The following is a 22499-nucleotide window of genomic DNA, read 5'->3' as shown; positions in this document are numbered from 1 at the left end:
ATCACTGTTATTTGGGGGAGTCCAGAACCAGGGGCCACAGTTTAAGAATAAGGGGTTGGCCATTTAGAACGGGGTGGAAGAAAACTTTTTTCACACAGAGGATGTGGAATTCCCTGCCTCAGAAGGAAAGGGTGGCCAAGCCTCCGCGTGCTTTCGAGAGAGAGTTAGATAGAGCTCTTAAAGATAGCAGAGTTATGGGGATATGGGGAGAAGGCAGGAACGGGGTACTGATTGGGGATGATCAGCCATGATCACAGTGAATGGTGGTGCTGGCTCGAAGGGCCGAATGGCCTCCTCCCATTGTCGAATCCTTTTCTCCTGAGATGCTGCCTGACCCGCTGAGTTGCCGCAGCATTTTGTGTCTATCTTCTGTGGTGAATGTCCTGAGAGGCCACATGCTGTGGTTACTGTGTGACCAATACATCTCTCCCCGACAGTGATGAACACCGTCAGCTGGTTTGGACGTAGTCCCGTGGGCTTTTCTGGAGTGCCCCTGAGCCAGGACGTCTACCACAAGCTCATGACGGAGAACGGAGGCCGTGGACTGAAGGTGGACAGCCTACCTGTTCAGGTGAGCTCCCTCCCATCTTAAACATAAAAACATAGAAACATAGAAATTAGGTGCAGGAGTAGGCCATTCGGCCCTTCGAGCCTGCACCGCCATTCAATATGATCATGGCTGATCATCCAACTCAGTATCCCGTACCTGCCTTCTCTCCATACCCCCTGATCCCCTTAGCCACAAGGGCCACATCTAACTCCCTCTTAAATATAGCCAATGAACTGGCCTCAACTACCCTCTGTGGCAGAGAGTTCCAGAGATTCACCACTCTCTGCGTGAAAAAAGTTCTTCTCATCTCGGTTTTAAAGGATTTCCCCTTTATCCTTAAGCTGTGACCCCTTGTCCTGGACTTCCCTAACATCGGGAACAATCTTCCTGCATCTAGCCTGTCCACCCCCTAACAATTTTGTAAGTTTCTATAAGATCCCCTCTCAATCTTCTAAATTCTAGAGAGTATAAACCAAGTCTATCCAGTCTTTCTTCATAAGACAGTCCTGACATCCCAGGAATCAGTCTGGTGAACCGTCTCTGCACTCCCTCTATGGCAATAATGTCCTTCCTCAGATTTGGAGACCAAAACTGTACGCAATACTCCAGGTGTGGTCTCACCAAGACCCTGTACAACTGCAGTAGAACCTCTCTGCTCCTATACTCAAATCCTTTTGCAATGAAAGCTATCCTGCTCCTTCCAAAACCTCAGGCGTCTAAACTGTGCCATGTTAGACCCCAGAGATACAGTCTATCTTCAGCGTTTATAACAAGAGCAGTCGAGTTTTATAACAAGAGGAGTCAAGTATAGGAGCAAAGAGGTCCTTCTGCAGTTGTACAGGGCCCTAGTGAGACCACACCTGGAATACTGTGTGCAGTTTTGGTCCCCTAATTTGAGGAAGGACATTCTTGCTATTGAGGGAGTGCAGCGTAGGTTTACAAGGTTAATTCCCGGGATGGCGGGACTGTCATATGCTGAGAGAATGGAGCGGCTGGGCTTGTACACTCTGTGGAGTTTAGAAGGATGAGAGGCGATCTTATTGAAACATATAAGATTGTTAAGGGCTTGGACACGCTAGAGGCAGGAAACATGTTCCCGATGTTGCAGGAGTCCAGAACCAGGGGCCGCAGTTTAAGAATAAGGGGTAAGCCTTTTAGAACGGAGACGAGGAAACACTTTTTCTCACAGAAAGTTGTGAGTCTGTGGAATTCTCTGCCTCAGAGGGTGGTGGAGGCAGGTTCTCTGGATGCTTTCAAGAGAGAGCTAGATAGGTCTCTTAAAAATAGGGGATATGGGGAAATGGCAAGAACGGGATACTGATTGGGGATGATCAGCCATGATCACATTGAATGGCGGTGCTGGCTCGAAGGGCCGAATGGCCTACTCCTGCACCTATAGTGTATTGTCTATTGGCGTAAACCAGCATCTGCAGTTCCTTCCCACACATTTTGTCTGCTCTAATGTCAAATCTCAAGCTGTGCCTAATGTGAAGATGGAATTTGCCTTGGTGCTCCGCCCGCAAGTGACAACATGACATACAGTGACAGTTAGGAATGACACATAAAATATTAAATATTATCAAAACATTATTAATTAAACGTGTGGGAAGTCATCCACAGCTGAGTAACTCCAGCTTGTTGTGTCTACCTTCTTTTTCCAAGATTTGCCGATGTATCTGGTCTGTTTTGTCGGATTATCCTCTCTCACAGTCCAGGCAATCGCTGTCTATTTGCTCTCTCCGCAGGGGACCAGTCTGAGAACAACATCCGGAACCACACCAACTGTGGGGCTCATCCTCAGGCTCATCGGCTCCGAGGTAAGATTGGACGATGCTTAGTTGACAGAAGATTATGTTTGGTTCCATCTCCAATTTCATTCACTCCAACATCGCTCATTCCTTCAGATGCAGGAACTCTAAGCCTTGCAGCCTCATCCTCTTTAGGAATGCCTTCTTGCAAGAGTTCCTTGCAACCCACCTCTGACAAAGGCATAAATGTATATGGCTAATATGATTCTCATAGAAACATCGAAAGTAGGTGCAGGAGTAGGCCATTCGGCCCTTCGAGCCAGCACCGCCATTCAATATGATCATGGCTGATCATCCAGAATCAGTACCCTGTTCCTGCTTTTCCCCCATATCCTTTGATTCCATTACCCCCTTAGAGCTAAATCTAAAGGGCCTGTCCCACTTGGGTGACATTTGCACGTCACGAAGATGGCGCGCAAAGATTTTGTACATTCCAAATCCTGGGGCGCCGTGCGCAACCGCCCATGTCACCACGCACCATGCACGCATCACGTACACGTCACAAAGCGTGCGTCGTAACGCTTAAATGATGTCCAAGTTTCACAGGCCCTTAACTCTCTCTTGAATACATCCAGTGAATTAGCTTCCACTACCTTCCGTGGCAGAGAATTCCACAGAATCACGACTCTCGGGCTGAAAAAGCTTTCCCTCATCTCAATCCTAAATGGCCAACCCTTTCTTCTCAAACTGTGACCCCTGCTTCTGGACTCCCCCAACATAGGGGGCATTTTTCCTGCAATTCTCATCCCCATTCCAAATGTTCGTCCTTTCATTCTGAAGCTGTGCCCTCCGGCCCTAGCCTCTCTCACTCCTGGGAAACATCCTCTCCACATCCACTCTATCCAGGCCTTAGCCTTGGGTTGCTTTCTCTGGAATGCCAGAGACTTAAGGGAGATTTGGTAGAGCTATATAAAACGATGCGAGGCATAGATAGGGTAGACAGTCAGAACCTTTTTTCCCAAGATGGAAATATCTAATACTAGCGTGTATAGCTGTAAGGTGAGAGGGATTTCCACACAGAGAGGCTGAAATGTGCTTCCAGGGATGGTGGTGGAGGCAGTATAAAGTGCTGGAGAAACTCAGCGGGTGAGGCAGCATCTATGGAGCAAAAGAAATAGGCGACGTTTCGGGTCGAAACCCTTCTTCAGAAGATGAAGGAGTCTATTTTGACATTATGTTCAGCATAGACGTGGGCCGAATGGCCTGTTCCTAGAGGTGTTCAAGAGGTCTGTGGGTGCCTCTGGAAAGGCAAATGGATTTGCAGGGAATGGAGGGATATGGATCAGGAACAGGGAGAAGAGGAACGTTTAAGAAGGAACCGCAGATGCTGGTTTAAACCGAAGGTAAACGCAAAATGCTGGAGTAACTCAGCGGGACAGGCAGCATCTCTGGAGAGAAGGGATGAAGATGAGGAGTGTTCAAGATGCTGGAAGATCAAAGGTCGACAAAAATGCTGGAGCAACTCAGCGGGTGAGGCAGCATCCATGGAGCGAAGGAAATAGGCAACGTTTCGGGACGAAACCCTTCTTCAGAAGATGAAGGAGTCTATTTTGACATTATGTTCAGCATAGACATGGGCCGAATGGCCTGTTCCTATACTGTACTGCTCTGTGTTGGATGTGCTATGATTATAGAATAGGCGGAGGTCGTAAGGGTTGCGTCTCTGGTGGGGTTTGACAGCAAGGATGAGAATTTTAAAGCCAAGTTCTCAGAATAACCTAAGTGGTCAATAATTGAATATTTTGGGAACCATGTGCCTGGAATGATGCTGCAGTGGGGTACTGTACTGGTTAGAGCGATTATCTAAAATCCCTTCCCCATCTTCCTTGAGAGAAGCCTGTAAGCTGGACGGCCACGGAAACGCTGTCACACGTAGCGCGCAATGTGTCATCTTGATCGCAGAGTCATTTCATTTTCCAAGAAGAAACGCCGTTCTTCGGCTAGAACTCCCTTTCCATCTTAGGGTGCCCTGGTGGCAAAGTTAAAGGGGAGGCTTGATGTGAGCAGACTGAAGCATAATGATATGGTGATTTTATTGATATTCTGTTGGTGCCTAGAGAGTTGGTTGCTGAGGAGTCCACATTGGTGGTACTTACAAGTAATTGCCCATGGGTCGAATGAGAGACTGTGTGTGTGTGTGTGTGATGTATTATTCACAAGGGCCCAACTTAGCCTTGAATTAATTCCTTTTTATTACCATTGCTTGCCAAACTAAATTAACAGCTCCAGCCAAGCACTAAACAAGCATGGTATTTATTTTAATACAGACGCGTTTTTGTCCGACAGTCATTTGTAACTTTTACGATCAGCTTTTCATGCGTGTAATTTGATGTTTGCAATGGTCAGTGTTTTTCTGAAATTCCTTATTAAATCCCAAGCTCATCGACATGGCTGTCCCCCAGCAGGTCTTGCATAACATTAGGGTAATGTGCAGGAAGGAACTGCCGATGCCAGTTTCAACCGCAGATAGACACAAAAAGCTGGAGCAACTCAGCGGGCCGGGCAGCATCTCTGGAGAGAAGGAATGGGTGACGTTTCGGGTTCTTCAGTCTAACCTGGCTGTTCTCTGCACCGCTCCTTCAGGCACAAGGTCATAGAAACATAGAAACATAGAAAATAGGTGCAGGAGTAGAGGCCATTCGGTCCTTCGAGCCTGCACCACCATTAAATATGATCATGGCTGATCATCCAACTCAGTATCCCGTACCTGCCTTCTCTCCATACCCCCTGATCCCTTTAGCCACAAGGGCCACATCTAACTCCCTCTTAAATATAGCCAATGAACTGTGGCCTCAACTACCTTCTGTGACAGAGAATTCCACTCAAAATGTTTTTCGCATCTCGGTCCTAAAAGATTTCCCCCTTATCCTTAAACTGTGTGACCCCTTGTTCTGGACTTCCCCAACATCTGGAACAATCTTCCTGCATCTAGCCTGTCCAACCCCTTAAGAATTTTGTGAGCTTTTATAAGATCCCCCCTCAATCTTCTAAATTCTAGCGAGTACAAGCCGAGTCTATCCAGTCTTTCTTCATATGAAAGTCCTGACATCCCAGGAATCAGTCTGGTGAACCTTCTCTGTACTCCCTCTATGGCAAGAATGTTTTTCCTCAGATTAGGAGACCAAACCTGTACGCAAAAGGCTCATGGAATAACAATGTAAAGGACACCCAATGAGATAAAAAATATACTCGTATCACTCAGTGGGGGCATTGGAGAGGGTGCAGAAGGAGTTGACCAGAATATTGACTTCAAATCTAACTTCGTCACCCTTGCTTTCCCCTCTCTCTATCACACACCCCCCCCCCCCCCCCCCCCCCCCCCCCCCCCTCCCTAGTTCTTCCACCAGTCTGACTTCCACTGATTTAATGTCATCTTTGTAAGTGTAGGAAGGAACTGCAGATGCTGGTTTACACCGAAGATAGACACAAAATGCTGGAGTAACTCAGCGGGACAGGCAGCATCTCTGGATAGAAGGAATTGGTGACATTTCGGGTCGAGACCCTTCTTCAGACTGAGACTGAGACTGCAATGATCTATTCCACATTCTCCTTGAGCTCCATTCCCTTTGATAGCCCGAGTTCACACCTTACCCTTCCTTATCTCTGTGTCTCCCTCTCCCTGACTCTCAGTCTGAAGATGGGTCTCGACCCGAAATGTCACCCATTCCTTCCATCCAGAGATGCTGCCTGTCCCGCTGAGTTACTCCAGCATTTTGTGTCTATCTACAGTCTCTTCCCAGCTGTTATCAGGCAACTGAATCATCCTACCACAACTATGTACCTCTTTGATGACCCTTGGACTATCCTTGATCGGACTTTGCTGGCTTTACCTTGCACTAAACGTTATTCCCTTATCGTGTATCTATACACTGTAAATTAATCGATTGTCTTTCCGCTGACTAGTTAGCACGCAACAAAAGCTTTTCACTGTACCTCGGTACACACGTGGCAATAAACTAACCTGAACTGGTTGCCTCCAACCGGGAGCTCTGGTTCCCCAGCAACATCTCAAAGACGTGCGGATTTGTAGGTTAATCTGCCTTAAACTGTTCCTCGTGTGTAGGGAGTGGATGCGAAAGTGAGATAACATAATGTTAAAGGGTGATCATAGAAACATAGAAACATAGAAATTAGGTGCAGGAGTAGGCCATTCGGCCCTTCGAGCCTGCACCGCCATTCAATATGATCATGGCTGATCATCCAACTCAGTATCCCGTACCTGCCTTCTCTCCATACCCCCTGATCCCCTTAGCCACAAGGGCCACATCCAACTCCCTCTTAAATATAGCCAATGAACTGTGGCCTCGACTACCCTCTGCGGCAGAGAGTTCCAGAGATTCACCACTCTCTGTGTGAAAAAAATTCTTCTCATCTCGGTTTTAAAGGATTTCCTCTTTATCCTTAAGCTGTGACCCCTTGTCCTGGACTTCCCTAACATCGGGAACAACCTTGTCCGTGATCGATGGTCGGCATGGGCTCGGCGGGCTGAAGGGCCTGTTTCCATGCTGTATCTCTAAGCTAAGCGAAGGATAAGAACTGGGCTGGCCACTCCCTGTTCTGTCCCAGTTTGGGGCATCGGGGAGGGAAGGAGTGGGGGGGTTTGGGGGGGGGGGGGGGGTGCCTTCTTTGTCCCGAGCTGTTGGGGACCTCGTCAGAAGGCGGTTTCAAGGACGTTGCCTGAATAACAATCAAGGTCAAAGCTGTGGAACTTCAATAATAACACCCCAGGGTCATCTGTTTTGAGGCAGCGTTTCAAAGCGGTTCCCAGGGGGAAGGATCTGAGCTAATGGTTAGGGATCCATCCACATTTATGACTTTGAGCCTTGATGTTTGCTTGGGGGAGTTGATGGCCAGTGTGCAGAGGGGGGGTGTTGTTATGCAGAGCTCCTGCTCCTGAGAAAGTCATCTCTCTCTCCCAGTGTCAGTTCAATCTCCTCCCAGAATTTCCTAAAGCTTGCAAAGTTCTGACTTTTTAAAGAAACAACTAGGCAGCAAGCTTACCTTTTCCCCTCAGAGGCACAGAAAATAAAGGTGGTTGCGTGGATGGTCTAAGCTGCTGGTATCCCCAAAAGGTTCATTTGCAGGTTGGATCAGGAGATAAGGAAGACAAATGCAATGTTCATATTAATTTTGAGAGGACTAGAGTATAAAAGCTGGGGGGTGGGGGGGGGGGGTAAATGCTGAGGCTTTACAGGGCACAGGTTTGATCACATTTACAGTATTGTAAGTCGTTTTGGGCCCCATATCTGAGGAGGGATGTGTTGGTTTTGCGGACTTCCCAGAGGAGGTTTACGAGAATGATCCCGGGGATGGTTGGGTTAATGTACTGTGAGCCTTTGACGGCTGTGGGCCTGTACTCGCTGGAGTTAAGAGAATGAGGAGGGGTCTTCTAAACACTCACAGCGCCAGAGACCCCGGTTCGATCCTGACTACGGATGCTGTCTGTACGGAGTTTGCACGTTCTCCCCGTGACTGCGTAGGGCTTTCCCCCTGGTATAGAAACATAGAAAATAGGTGCAATTGTAGGCCATTCGGCCCTTCGTATCTCCGATTTCCTCCCACACTCCATAGATGTACAGGTTTGTAGGTTAATTGGCTTTGATATCAATGTCAATTGTCCCTAGTGTGTGTAGGGGCAGTGTTAATGTGCGGGGATCGCTGGTCGGCGCGGACTCGGTGGGCCGAAGGGTCTGTTTCCACACTGTATCTCTAAACATAGAAACATAGAAACATAGAAATTAGGTGCAGGAGTAGGCCATTCGGCCCTTCGAGCCTGCACCGCCATTCAATATGATCATGGCTGATCACCCAACTCAGTATCCCGTACCTGCCTTCTCTCCATACCCCCTGATCCCCTTAGCCACAAGGGCCACATCTAACTCCCTCTTAAATATAGCCAATGAACTGGCCTCAACTACCCTCTGTGGCAGAGAGTTCCAGAGATTCACCACTCTGTGTGTGAAAAAAGTTCTTCTCATCTCGGTTTTAAAGGATTTCCCCCTTATCCTTAAGCTGTGACCCCTTGTCCTGGACTTCCCTAACATTGGGAACAATCTTCCTGCATCCAGCCTGTCCAACCCCTTAAGAATTTTGTAAGTTTCTATAAGATCCCCCCTCAATCTCCTAAATTCTAGAGAGTATAAACCAAGTCTATCCAGTCTTTCTTCATAAACCAAGCTAAACTAATTCCAAGCCCATGTTTGTTGTAGTCACGATGAACAGGGGAGCTGGTGCTTGCAGCATTTATCATCACCACAAGCATCGCATTAGTGGGTGCCGTAAGGTTACAGGCTCTGAGCAGTTGGTTAAACATCTAATGAGTTGGATACATGGAGGCGTAGGGAAAATTAATGTCTTTGTTGAACAGAATGTGTCAGCCATCCTCACACGCGCACATTCCCACAGGACTCCTCCTGGACAAGAGCTAATTGAATAAAAGTGTGCGGTGGGGGGGAGTTTGTGGGCAGGCACGTGCATGACAAAGACAGCAGAGAGACAGTCACAGGCAGAGGCTATTCAGCACCATGGACAGCAGCTGCAATGTCCCCCTATATAGTCACAGGCCGCTCATAAACTGTTGCATTTTACATGATCTGGGATTCTGGGCGCAGTGCGCTGGCTTGCAATTGTACTCGGCCCAGCTACGATATGTAGTGAAGACAGACACAAAACACTGGAGCAACTCATCGGGACGGGCGGCAGCTCTGGAGAGACGCAATGGGCCAACAGTATCTCGTCGGGCCAAACTCACGAGAGATATAGAGACGGTGACTTCGAGAGATATCGAACAAATGAATGAAAGATAGGAATATGAATATGAAAATGGTGAAGAAAACAGGCCATTGTTAGCTGTGGGCGAGGTGAGTTACTCCGGCCTCTTGTGTCTATCTTCGGTTTAAACCAGCATCCAACACAATTCGTGAAGCTTTAAGCCTTCCATAAGCCGGGCTGCTGCCCCATTCGCCTCTATCCCATTGCAGACGTTGAACTTTGTCAATGAAACCGATGCACTACAATGAGTAGGAAGGAACTGCAGATGCTGGTTGACACCTGAAGATAGACACAAAAAGCTGGAGTAACTCAGCAGGACAGGCAGCATCTCTGGAGAGGAAGGAATAGGTGACATTTAAGGTTGAGACCCTTCTTCAGACGACAATGCTGAGAACTATATTCTGCACTCTGTTTAATTCTCTGCACCCTTTGCTCTGTCTGTTGTACTTGAGTTTGACTTGTATTTGATTGTATGTATGTGTGGTATTATCTGATCTGTCTGCACAGAGGGCAAAAGAAAGCTTTTCACTGTGCCTTGGTATAGATGCAACTAAGGTACACAAAAATGCTGGAGAAACTCAGCAGGTGCAGCAGCGAAGGAAATAGGCAACGTTACGGGCCGAAACCCTTCTTCAGATGCAACTCAGCCTGACTGTAGACCCATATCACACAGTGGACTTCACTGATGAAATGCAGGATGCTTTCCGATTGCATTAACAAGGGGGTGGGTGAAGGTCAGTGACTTAAAGCTGTGGACAGAGGAGAGGGAGTGGAACAAAAGACATGGGAGAGGCTCAACACGGCCACACTCGACATTTTCCCTGATGCAGTCTAATCACGCGTTAAACTTAATGATGGTGATCCCACTGAAATGTACAGAGCTCCTCGAGGGACTTGTTATTGAAATTGCTTTATTGTCACGTGTACCGAGTTATCCAGGCAAACCATACCAGGCGTAAGCACAACAGCGCGTGCAAACGAGAAAATAAACAGAGCGCAGAATGGAGAGTGTTACAGCAGAAGAGAAGGTGAAGATTTAAAAAAAACGCAAGGGCTACAACTAAATAGGTTGGAAGATTCAGGGGAATTCACCCCCAGCAAGTGAGAGGTCCCTTCAAAAGTTTGATTACATTGGGAAAGAAGCTGTTCTTGAATGAGGTGTTGAAAGCTGCCAGGCTTTTGTATCTGCTGCCCTGGTGAGAGGTGGGGGGGGGGGGGGGGGGGGGGGGGGGGGGGGGGGGGGGGGGTAGGGGGGAGGAGAGAATGACTTAAGTGCCTGTCCCACTTACACGACCTAATACACAACCTTTTTTAATCATGGACATTTTTCATCAAAAACGCCCCGACCTACTTAATGCCACGAGTACCAACGACTAGCATCACGACCGACCTACGAGCTCCGTACGACCTCGTGACGACCATGCTGCGAGTATGAGTCGAGGGCAAACTCGGCAGAGGTCGTGAATTAGGTCGTGGAAGTGGGACAAGTGGGAGTGAGTCTCGATGGCGTTGGCTGCTTGTATTGTATTCAAATTTATTGTCATTGTCTCAATTAGAGACAACAAAATGAATTTCCCTTTACAGTCAGTATCATAAAAATAAATAAATAAATAATAAATATTAAAACATATTAAAAAAATTAAATAGAATTTTTTAAAAAGAAAGCACAAACACAGGAAGTCCACGACACAACACAACACACAGTGGCACCAAGGTGAGGAAGGCACCATTGTCCAGCCAGCCTCCCCTCCAATCTTCCCAGATGTTCATCCGTGGTCTGGGCCTTCTGAGCACCTGCAGTCGCCGGCCCGGGTGGCTTCCCCGTGGCAGCGTGAATTACAGACGGATCCGATTGGGGAAGGGGTGGACGGTGGAGGGTTTGACTGGTGGACTGTGGCATGTTCACAACTCACTGCAATTCCTCGTGGGATCGGGTGGAACAATTGCCGTGCCAAGCTGGGATGCTTCGTGATCGGATGCATCTGCGGAAGTTGGTAAGAGTCATTGAAGACATGCCCAATTTCCTTACACTCTCCTGAGGAAGGAGAGGCATTGGTTGTGCTTTCTTGGCTGTAGAGCTAATGCAGTTGGACCTGGACAAGTTTACAAAAAGTAGTAAACACTGCCCAGTCCATCATCGGCTCTGACCTCCCTTCCATCGAGGGGATCTATCGCAGTCGCTGCCTCAAAAAGGCTGGCAGTATCATCAAAGACCCACACCATCCTGGCCACACACTCATCTCCCTGTTACCTTCAGGTAGAAGGTACAGGAGCCTGAAGACTGCAACGTCCAGGTTCAGGAATAGCTACTTCCCCACAGCCATCAGGCTATTAAGCTCAACTCAAACAAAACTCTGAACATTAATAGCCCATTATCTGTTGATTTGCACTTTATCTGTTTTATTTATTCATGTGTGTATATATTTATATAATGGTATATGGACACACTGATCTGTTCTGTATTCACGCCTACTATATTCTGTTGTGCTGAGAATTTCATTGTCCTATCTGTGACACATAACAATAAACTCTCTTGAATCTTGAACCAACGTTCTCCACAGATGCTGCCTGACCCACTGAGTTACTCCAGCACATTGTGTCCTTTTCCCTCTATTTATTTGCCTGGAGCTGCGGGTGAGCGCTGAGGTGTTTGTAGTTATAAGGTCATAAGGGATGGGAGCAGAGTTAGGTCTTTCGGCCCATCAAGTCTGCCCCGTCTTTGAATCATGGCTGATCTATCTCTCCCTCCCAACCCCATTCTCCTGCCTTCTCCCCATAACCCTTGGCACTAAACAAGAACATCTGCCTTAACAATATCCATCGATTTGGCCTCCACAACGTTCTGTGGCCACAGATTCACCACCCTCTGACAAAAAAAAAACTCTTCGCATCTCCTTCCTGGCTTCTCCCACTAGTGGAAACATCCTCTCCACATCCACTCTATCCAAGCATTTCACTATTCGGTATGTTTCAATGAGGCCCCCCCTTCATTCTTCTAAACTCCAGCAAGTACAGACCCAGTGACGTCAAATGCTCACGATAAGTTATAACCCCTGTCCCATGGTGCGAGTTCATCCCAAGTTTGCCTTCATTCGAACGCGGAGATTTACGGTAATGGCCGCTCGTAGGTACTCGGGGCTCTCGTGGACATTTATTCAACATGTTGAAAAATCTTCACGAGTCTTCCCGTGCTTACCTGCCGTTAGCGAGTCTTCCCGACTGCCTGACGTTATCGCTAAGAGACGTCCCCGAGCTCCGACGTACCCGCTACGTTCATTCTCCGTGCTTACCGCGAGTTTGATTTGTTTTCAACTCGGGGGAGCTCTTGGAATGAAACATAGAAACATAGAAACATAGAAATTAGGTGCAGGAGTAGGCCATTCGGCCCTTCGAGCCTGCACCGCCATTCAATATGATCATGGCTGGTCATCCAACTCAGTATCCCGTACCTGCCTTCTCTCCATACCCCCTGATCCCCTTAGCCACAAGGGCCACATCAAACTCCCTCTTAAATATAGCCAATGAACTGTGGCCTCAACTACCCTCTGTGGCAGAGAGTTCCAGAGATTCACCACTCTCTGTGTGAAAAAAGTTATTCTCATCTCGGTTTTAAAGGATTTCCCCCTTATCCTTAAGCTGTGACCCCTTGTCCTGGACTTCCCCAACATCGGGAGCAATCTTCCTGCAATGTGGGACAGGGCTATCCACCCGCTCATTCCCATAGTTACAGCTAAGTTCCATTTTAAGAGAGTAGAATGTATTGCATGACCAGTTGATTAACCTCAGTCTGTTAGCAATCCGATTATAGACCAGTCGAAATATTGGAGCCACCACTTTAGCAGGAGACGATGTAGCTAAATCTTATTAACATGCCGGCTAACTCAGTCCCTGTCTGCCTCTCAGAGGAAGTGCAATTAAAATCATTCAGTTCTTACAAGTTTCACTCTGACCACAGGCACAGGTTGTTAAACTAAATATATAACTTGGGTGGAAGCCAAAGATAGTCACTAAAAATCACAGAAGTCTGTTGAGTCTCATTGTCTGTGACTGGTTTTCACCACGGCCACAGCTGACAATGGCCTTTTTCGCACATCTCTCATTCATTTGTTCTGTATCTCTCCACATCTCACTCTAAACCCCTCCGTTTCCCCTCTCCCCCGCCTCTCAGTCTGAAGAAGGGTCTCGACCTTAGACGTCCATCCAGAGATGCAGCCTGTCCCGCTGAGTTGCTCCGGCATTTTGTGTCTATCCTCGGTGTAAACCAGCATCTGCAGTTCCTTCCTAACCAACATTTTCTTTCGCTGTTTCAGCGCCCTGATTCGATACTTGCCGCGACCTATCCATCCCTCGTGGCCAGTGTTGGAGCTGCAACCTCCAGGGATGCCCTGGGATTAAAGCACCAGCCAGCCACACAGAGGGCACTGGCTGTTGGCAGCCCTGATCCCTCCTCAGGGCCAGGCCTGACCACCACGGCAGAGTGGACGCTATCTGCAATCCAGGACCAGGCGTCAGATATAGCCCCAGCGCCACAGGCCAAGGTAGGTCAAAAGATTCTAAATATCCTGTTAAAATGGATGGAAATTTGCACAAACTGTGTCGCTCGCCTTGGGGAGAGAATCTGTTCATCTTATTTGCTGAATTTGGCCTGCTCTCAAACTTGTGTGTGTGTGTGTGTGTGTGTGTGTGTGTGTGTGTGTGTGTGTGTGTGAGTGTGCATGTGTGTGAGTGTGTGTGTGTGTGCGTATTCGTGTGTGTCCCTGCATGTGTGTGCATGTGCGGGTGCGGGCATATCCTTGCGTGTGCGTGTGCCTGTGCGTGTTCATGTGTGTCCTTGCGTGTGTGTGTACGTGTGTGTGTGTGCATGTGCGTCTTTGCATGTGTTTGCATGTGCCTATGCGTGTTCCTGTGTGTCCTTGCATGTGTGTGTACGTGTGTGAGTGTGCATGTGTGTCTTTGCATGTGTGTGCGTGTGCCTATGCGTGTTCCTGTGTGTCCTTGCGTGTGTGTGTACGTGTGTGAGTGTGCATGTGTGTCTTTGCATGTGTTTGCGTGTGCCTATGCGTGTTCCTGTGTGTCCTTGCGTGTGTGTGTGTGTGTGCGAGTGTGCATGTGTCAAGTCAAGTCGATTCGTCACGTACACATACGAGATGTGCAGTGAAATGAAAAGTGGCAATACGGGGAGTACGTGCGTGCAAACTCCGTACAGACAGCACCCGTGGTTGGGACCGAACCTGCTGCTCCAGCGCAGTAAGGCAGCAGCTCCACCGCTGCGCCTCCGTGCTGCCCATGCTGATGTCCTGTAACCTGCTGAGTGATCCAGCAACCTGTGTCTATGTTGGTAAACCTTCTGCAGTTCCTTGTGTCTACATCTATGGCCTTCAATGGGATAAACGGTGGCACCCAAACTGGAAGCAGCTTTGTGGAACAATCGAGGTGTAAAACGTCAGTCAGATATTAAAGTCCTTGCTGTCGCTTAGAGACAGAGAACTCCCGTTATATTTCTGATATGTTTGCTCGGCTGCCTGTGGGCTACAGCAATTGTTATTAAGATTCTCTCCACTCCAGTTCAGGCTCTTGATCTTTTGGTATCTCTGTTGCATAACAGAAAGGAAAAGTATTAAAAAAACGCCCACGGCATTTCACACCTCTCCTCGGCTTGTCAGAGAACAAAGAAAAATAATTGAAAGTGGCCTGAATTGTAGAGGGGAGAGGGGGAGGGTGCATGCTGGGGGTCTGCATGCATCAATGGTTGGTGAAGTAACTTGAAGCTCCGTCTCCAGAGCACATGATGGCTGCAGTGTCAAAATGGGAAGTCAGACACAAAATGCTGGAGTAACTCAGCGGGACCGGCAGCATCATTAGAAACTTCAGACTGAGTCGGGGGGAAGGGAAATGAGAGATATAGATGGTGATGTAGAGAGAGATAGAAACATAGAATAATAGAATGATAGAATGATAGAAACACAGACAATAGGTGCAGAAGTAGAGGACATTCGGCCCTTCGAGCCAGCACCGCCATTCAATATGATCATGGCTGATCATCCAACTCAGTATCCCATACCTGCCTTCTCTCCATACCCCCCTGATCCCTTTAGCCACAAGGGCCACATCTAACTCCTTCTTAAATATAGCCAATGAACTGTGGCCTCAACTACATTCTGTGGCAGAGAATTCCAGAGATTCACCACTCTCTGTGTGAAAAAAGTAAGTTTCTATAAGATCCCCCCTCGATCTTCTAAATTCTAGCGAGTACAAGCCAAGTCTATCCAGTCGTTCTTCATATGAAAGTCCTTCATATGACATCCCAGGAATCAGGAATCAGTCTGGTATGTTTTTCTCATCTCGGTCCTAAAATGTGATTGTTGTGTTAGCAGCTCGTGGTATAAAAATAGCAGATGATAAAATACCCCCAGGAAAAAGGGAGGTATATTACCATCGCAAGGAGAGTGAACATTGAATAAATTGCACAGTTCTGGTGGGACCGCTGGAACGAATAAACCTTTGAGCGCAAATCCATAAATATTTGCAAGTGGCATGGTGTGGAGCTGGAGAGCCATACTGCCCACAATCAGGCCCTTTAGCCAAACCTACATACCAAGGTGCCCCATCTACACTGGCCCACTGTGAGAGGGATGGAGAGAAAGGGAATGCAGGGTTTACTTGAAGTTCGAGAGATCGAGAGCCATGCCACTGGCTTGTAAGCTGCCCAAGCGAAATATGAGATAGCTGTTCCTCCAATTTGCGATCTGCCCCACTGGCAATGGAGGATGCCCTGGATAGAAAGGTCAGTGGGGAGGGGGGAGAAAGTGTTTGGCAACCGTTAGATCAGGTAGGTCCAGGCAGACTGAGCAAAGGTGTTCAGCGAAACGATCGCCCAGTCTACGTTTGGTCTCGCCGATGGCTTAAGGACCACATTCACCTGATCTCCCTGTTCGAAAACGTTGCAGATTCGAACGCTTCTACCCCTGTCCCACTTAGGAAACCTGAACGGAGACTTTGCGCCCCACCCAAGGTTTCCGTGCGGTTCCCGGAGGTTGCAGGTGGTTGCCGGAGGTTGCAGGTAGTGGAAGCAGGGAGACTGACAAAAACCTCCGGGGATCGCACGGAAACCTTGGGTGGGGCGCAAAGTCTCCAGAGGTTTCCGTTCAGGTTTCCTAAGTGGGACAGGGGCATAACTTATCTCCTCTTTTAAACGTTTTGTACAGACTATACATGAGATTGCCACGAATTATGAACTGATAGTTTTATCCCAGAATCACAGACATGTACTACACAGCATTTAAAAGATCAAAGCAACAGCATTAGTAAAATCTGCAGGATAGACTCCACACGGCTTTTTCAAAAGCACATTTATATTATTTCTTTGTAATGGTCTAAAAGGAATATAAATGCCATGGCAACCCTGATTAGCAATATACGAGCGGAGACCATTCTGTGCAGAGGAGCAGCAAACAGCTGTGAACCATTTCGAGCAATTATTTAGAGAAAAGAGGAACTGATTTAATCGAGGAAATTGGCTTCAGTTTCCTTTGATGCAGAGCTAAATAGCTGGAATGGGCTGTGTAACACAACCAAGCCTAATCATCAAATAATGGTAAATGAGAAATATTTCAATTAATATTTCAATATTTGATCATGACCATGAGAGATAGGAGCAAAATTAGGCCATTCAGCCAATCGTTTCGACTCCGCCATTTAATAATGGCTGATCTCTTAGATACATAGATACATAGAAAATAGGTGCAGGAGTAGGCCATTCGGCCCTTCAAGCCTGCACCGCCATTCAATATGATCATGGCTGATCATCCAACTCAGTATCCCGTACCTGCCTTCTCTCCATACCCCCTGATCCCTCTAGCCACAAGGGCCACATCTAACTCCCTCTTAAATATAGCCAATGAACTGTGGCCTCAACTACCCTCTGTGGCAGAGAGTTCCAGAGATTCACCACTCTCTGTGTGAAAAATGTTTTTCTCATCTCGGTCTTAAAGGATTTCCCCCTTATCCTTAAGCTGTGACCCCTTGTCCTGGACTTCCCCAACATCGGGAACAATCTTCCTGCATCTAGCCTGTCCAACCCCTTAAGAATTTTGTTCGTTTCTATAAGATCCCCCCTCAATCTCCTAAATTCTAGCGAGTACAAGCCGAGTCTATCCAGTCTTTCTTCGTATGAAAGACCTGACATCCCAGGAATCAGTCTGGTGAACCTTCTCTGCACTCTCTCTATGGCAATAAAGTCCTTCCTCAGATTTGGAGACCAAAACTGTACGCAATATTCTTATTCATTCTCAACCCCATTCTCCTGTCTACTCCCCGTAACCTTTGATACCGTTTCTAATTAAGAACCTTCCAATCTCTGCCTTAAAAATACCCAAGGACTTGGCCTCCACAGCCGTCTGAGGCAATGGATTCCACAGATTCACAGCCCTTTAGCTAAAGAAATTCCTCCTCATCTCCATTTCGAAGATACGTCCTTTTACTCTGAGGCTGTGCCCTCTGTTCCTAGACTCTCCCATTACCGGAAACATCCTTTCAAACCTTTCCCTTCTCACCTTCACGCTATGCCCTTGGATATTTGGGGGGTTTTTCCATCCTGGGACAAAGGTTCTGGCTGTTTATCCTATCTATGCCTCTCGTGACAATAGACAATAGACAATAGGTGCAGGAGTAGAGGCCATCCGGCCCTTCGAGCCAGCACCGCCATTCAATGTGATCATGGCTGATCATCCCCAATCAGTACCCCGTTCCTGCCTTCTCCCCATATCCCCTGCCTCCGCTATTTATAAGAGCCCTATCTAGCTCATGGGTCATGACAGACATGGTGGAAAGAGGTCCTGTTCTTGTGCTGCACTGTTCTGTGTCCTAAAGCTACTTGATGCTTTACGAAACTAGTGTTACAAAAAATTATCTGGATAATTCTGCAGCAGAGAGATCGGAGAGATCGTCGGTTTTTCGGGGAAATGGAGTTTCCAAATGCTTGCGTGATCGAACAGTCACGGAGACGACAGGTGCAGTGTTGGGGAGATAACCTTAGCTCCACTTTCATTAACTTCCTGGACTGTTTTACAAAGCCTTTCCAATAAGCATTTTTCCACATGCAAAACTCAGATTAGGCTTCTTGATAATGAGGAAGCAAATTGTTTATATTGGAGACACAAGAGACAGGGGATGCTGGACTTTAAAGCAGGGTCAGGAAGCATCTGAAGTAAATAGAGTGTCGCCCGCAGATGTTAATGTTGCTCAGCAACTGCACCAAGCTCATGTGTTTGTGTGAGTGTGTATTTGTGTGTGCACATATGTGAGTGTGCTCATGTGTGTGTAAGTGTGTTCTTGTGTGTGTCTTGGAGTCTGTGCGTATGCATTAGTGTGAGAATGAGCATATTTGTGCGTGCGTGTGAATGGGTGTTTGTTTGTGTTAAAGTGTGTGTGTCAGAGTGTGTGTGTGTGTGTGTGTCAGAGTATGTGTGTGTGTGTGTGTGTGTGTCAGAGTGTGTGTGTGTGTGTGTGTGTGTGTGTGTGTGTGTGTGTGTGTGTGTGTGTGTGTGTGTGTGTGTGTGTGCAGAGTGTGTGTGTGTGTGTGTGTGTGTGTGTGTGTATGTGGCAGAGTGTGTGTGTGTGTGTGTGTGTGTGTGGCAGGCAGTGTGTGTGTGTGTGTGTGTGGCAGTGTGTGTGTGTGTGTGTGTGTGTGTCAGAGTGTGTGTGTGTTTGTATGAGTGTATGTGTTAATGTGTGAGTATATGTGTGTGTGAGTGAGTGTATGTCTGAGTGTGTATTTGTGTGTGTGTGTGTGTGTGTGTGTATGTGCATGCATTTGTAGGTGCGTGTACGGGTGCGCGTGTTTGTGTGTGTATATTTACATGTATGATTGAGTGTGTGTGTGTGTTATGAGTATGTGCGTGCGTTTGAGGTGCGTGTATGAGTGTATGTGTGCGCGCGTTTCTGTGTTTATATGTGTGCTTGTGTGTGTGTGTATATTTACGTGTATGATTGTGTGCGTGCACGTTCTGGTACGTATGAGGTACAGACAACTGTGTTTCAGAGGCAACCATCAACAAGTTTACAGGAGGAAAGATTTCTGTGTGGCATGTTAAACATTGGGGAAGTGCAGTGGTTATTGGTAAGGCTACCATCTTCTAGATAGACAATAGACAATAGACAATAGGTGCAGGAGAAGGCCATTCGGCCCTTTGAGCCAGCACTGCCATTCAATGTGATCATGGCTGATCATCCCCAATCAGTACCCCGTTCCTGCCTTCTCCCCATATCCCCCGACTCCGCTATTGTTAAGAGCCCTATCTAGCTCTCTCTTGAAAGCATCCAGAGAACCGGCCTCCACAGGCATTCTCTGTTTGTTCCATGTTCTCTTGGGGTGAACAACTTTATAAAATGTAATGATTCTTTGATTCAACATCTCACAAAAAGACAAAATGTGCTGGAGTAACTCAGCGGGTCAGGCAGCATCGCTGGAGAAAATGGATAGGGGCGGGACCCTCCTTCAGACCCAAAATCTCATCTATCCATCTTCTCCAGAGATGCTGCCTGACCCGCTGAGTTACTCCAGCACATTGTGTCCTTTTCTGCAAACCAGCATCTGCAGTTCCTTGTTTCTACACCATCTGGTGACACTGGTTGAAAGGAAAGTTGTTGGTCTGCCTATTCTGTGTCCCTCTCAGAGTGAACAATTCCTCTAGATCCCAGGGAGTTATGATCAGGACCAATCACCATAGTAATGTCAAGACTTGGGTCTATTGGTCGGTGCGGACTTGTTGGGCCAAAGGGCCTGTTTCATGCTGTACCTCTAAACTAAACTAAACTAAACTAAAGCCAGTGTCTGAAGAAGGGTTTCGGCCCGAAACGTCGCCTATTTTCTTCGTTCCATAGATGCTGCTGCACCCGCTGAGTTTCTCCAGCATTTTTGTCTACCTTCGATCTTCCAGCATCTGCAGTTCCTTCTTGAACACTAAAGCCAGCGTTAGGTTGGTTGGCACAAGCTCAGTGGGCCGAAGGGCTTGTTTCCATGCTGTATCTCAAACACCAATGTAAAACTGCCCCCTCCATTAAATATTCCATGTTAAATCTGCAAACACAAGGCCACCAATCTTGCCCCATATTAAATAACTTTCTAATGTAGACGAGGTGCAGGACATAAAGAGGCGTTTTGGTCATGTTCAGCTGCAGGGATGTAGAGCAGCTCTCTAGGCTCAGTGACGGCTTATGGACTATTTAATTACTCCCTTCAATAGTTTATAGAGAAACGGGTAATCTTGGTTGAAAAAGACTCTGCACAATTGTAGAATGGGATCAGCAACTAATATCCATTGAGGTTTGTTGGTGAACTGCCTGGAGCCCAGCTGTTCCTCACTGATACAGATGTTCAATTGAAAATTCACGAGACCCCGATTAACAAAGAGTACATCAGAATTACATATTATTTAGCAGGTTTTATAGGGCTTAGTCAATGTTTCTCTCTTTCTGTTTCCTTAAGATAAGAGCATAATAGCACCAATTTAGATATTAATGATACAACGTTGTTTGACTTAACGATAAGATCTATTCACAGGGGGATTTGAATTATCCAATCTTTTGGGGATATTTCACATGATATTATGTAAGGTCGTATCACATCTTGCAGAGAGGCCTCAAATCACTCGGTCAACGTGAAATATGGTGATTGAAATTTTGGACATTGCCCCTATGACTGCACTTCAAATAACTCTTCATTGATTTTGAGGCATTTTAAGATGTTATGAAACTCACTGTACACTAGAGCAAAAAAACACTGAAGACTCTACAGCCCTTGAAACTTGAACAAGTTTCCTCTCTGGGTGCCACGTTCCCAAAGACATGGAGCCCGGTGTACACGGAGTGGATACGAAAGTGGGATAACACAGGATTAACATGAATGGTTATGGATGGTCGGCATGGACTCAGTGGGCCAAAGGGCCTCTTTCCACTCCAAAGTCAAAGTCAAAGTCAAAGTAGCCTTTATTGTCATTCAGACCTTGCCGTCCGAACGATATTTATAGAAACATAGAAACATAGAAATTAGGTGCAGGAGTAGAGGCCATTCGGCCCTTCGAGCCTGCACTGCCATTCAATATGATCATGGCTGATCATCCAACTCAGTATCCCCGTACCTGCCTTCTCTCCATACCCTCTGATCCCCTTAGCCACAAGGGCCACATCTAACTCCCTCTTAACTATAGCCAATGAACTGTGGCCTCAACTACCCTCTGTGGCAGAGAGTTCCAGAGATTCACCACTATGTGTGTGAAAAAAGTTATCCTCATCTCAGTTTTAAAGGATATCCCCCTTTAAATATTTTTTAAAGGGGGATATCTTTTCCCCCTTTATGATTGGAAGAGAAACCTGTACAGGAATGTTTATCTGAAATGACTGAAAGCACAGCCTGTTCGATCCCTTTCAAAGCCACCCCATGTTGTGAGTGACTAGCAGCTGATGAGAGAGAGGGGATGGACTTCACTTTGTCTTTGCTGTCGGAGAGAGATTATACTTTCATTTTTTTTTCTCTAGATGATTGTTGTTTGTTTTTGTGTTCCTTCCGAGAACAGCGTCGGTTTTAATTGCTAATGGAAGTGGATGTCCAGTTGCAAGCCCCTACACTGCCCCTGTGGTCTACGGAACTGTTAGATCATGCACACAATTTGCAAACTCCAATTCCTTACAGCCCGATGAACTCTCGATTGGAACGCCGCAGAGTTCTCCAGCTAATTTCCATTTAGCCGGACTCCACACGGACAGCAGCTGAGACCAGGGTTTAAAATACCACCACAGGCCAGCAGCTAGAGGGGGGGAGCGGGGGGGCGGGGGGGGGGGGGGGGAAGTTGGGGGGGACTCCACACTCCACGGGAAACATACAGCAGCTGAGACCAGGGTTTAAAATACAGTGTGGGAGCAGGCCTTCGGCCCATCGACTCCACCCCGACCATCGATCAACCGTACACTAGTTCTATGCTATCCCACTTTGCCATCCTATGCACGGGGGGGGGGGGGGGGGAACTTTACAGAAGCCAATCAACATACACGTGTTTGGAATGTGGGAGGAAACCGAAGCACCTGGAGAAAACCCACGTGGTCACAGGGAGAACGGGCAAACTCCACACCGGCAGCATCTGTAGTCAGGATCGAACCTGGGTCACTGGCGCTGTGAGGCAGCAACTATACTGCTGTGCCACTGCGCTGCCCTCCTGACCAACATCTCTTGCCTCACTGGTCCCCCTTAAATCTTAGCCAGGACATTTTGGGGTTAGATTTCCGCTTTACGATCATGGTGACCCTTCCATACTGCCTTGATCTGCCCCAGACAGCGCTTGCCTTTACTGCACAACACTCTTGTGGATATAGAGGCC

General features: G+C 47.3%; 1 protein-coding gene across 1 annotated transcript; it reads left to right on the top strand.

Annotated features, from left to right (window-relative positions):
- Positions 1 to 19: 19 nt before the first annotated feature.
- LOC129713598 (uncharacterized) lies at positions 20 to 21898 on the top strand. The gene is made up of 4 exons (XM_055662786.1): positions 20 to 571; positions 2296 to 2367; positions 13440 to 13693; positions 21697 to 21898. The coding sequence occupies exons 1-4, from the start codon at positions 440 to 442 to the stop codon at positions 21896 to 21898; spliced, it is 660 nt and encodes a 219-aa protein (XP_055518761.1). The 5' UTR covers positions 20 to 439.
- Positions 21899 to 22499: the final 601 nt, after the last annotated feature.

This window comes from Leucoraja erinacea, chromosome 36 (assembly GCF_028641065.1).
Source record: "Leucoraja erinacea ecotype New England chromosome 36, Leri_hhj_1, whole genome shotgun sequence".
Taxonomy (NCBI): domain Eukaryota; kingdom Metazoa; phylum Chordata; class Chondrichthyes; order Rajiformes; family Rajidae; genus Leucoraja; species Leucoraja erinaceus.
Note: the sequence above shows the minus strand (reverse complement) of the source record. Positions and strands in the feature narration are given on the sequence as shown.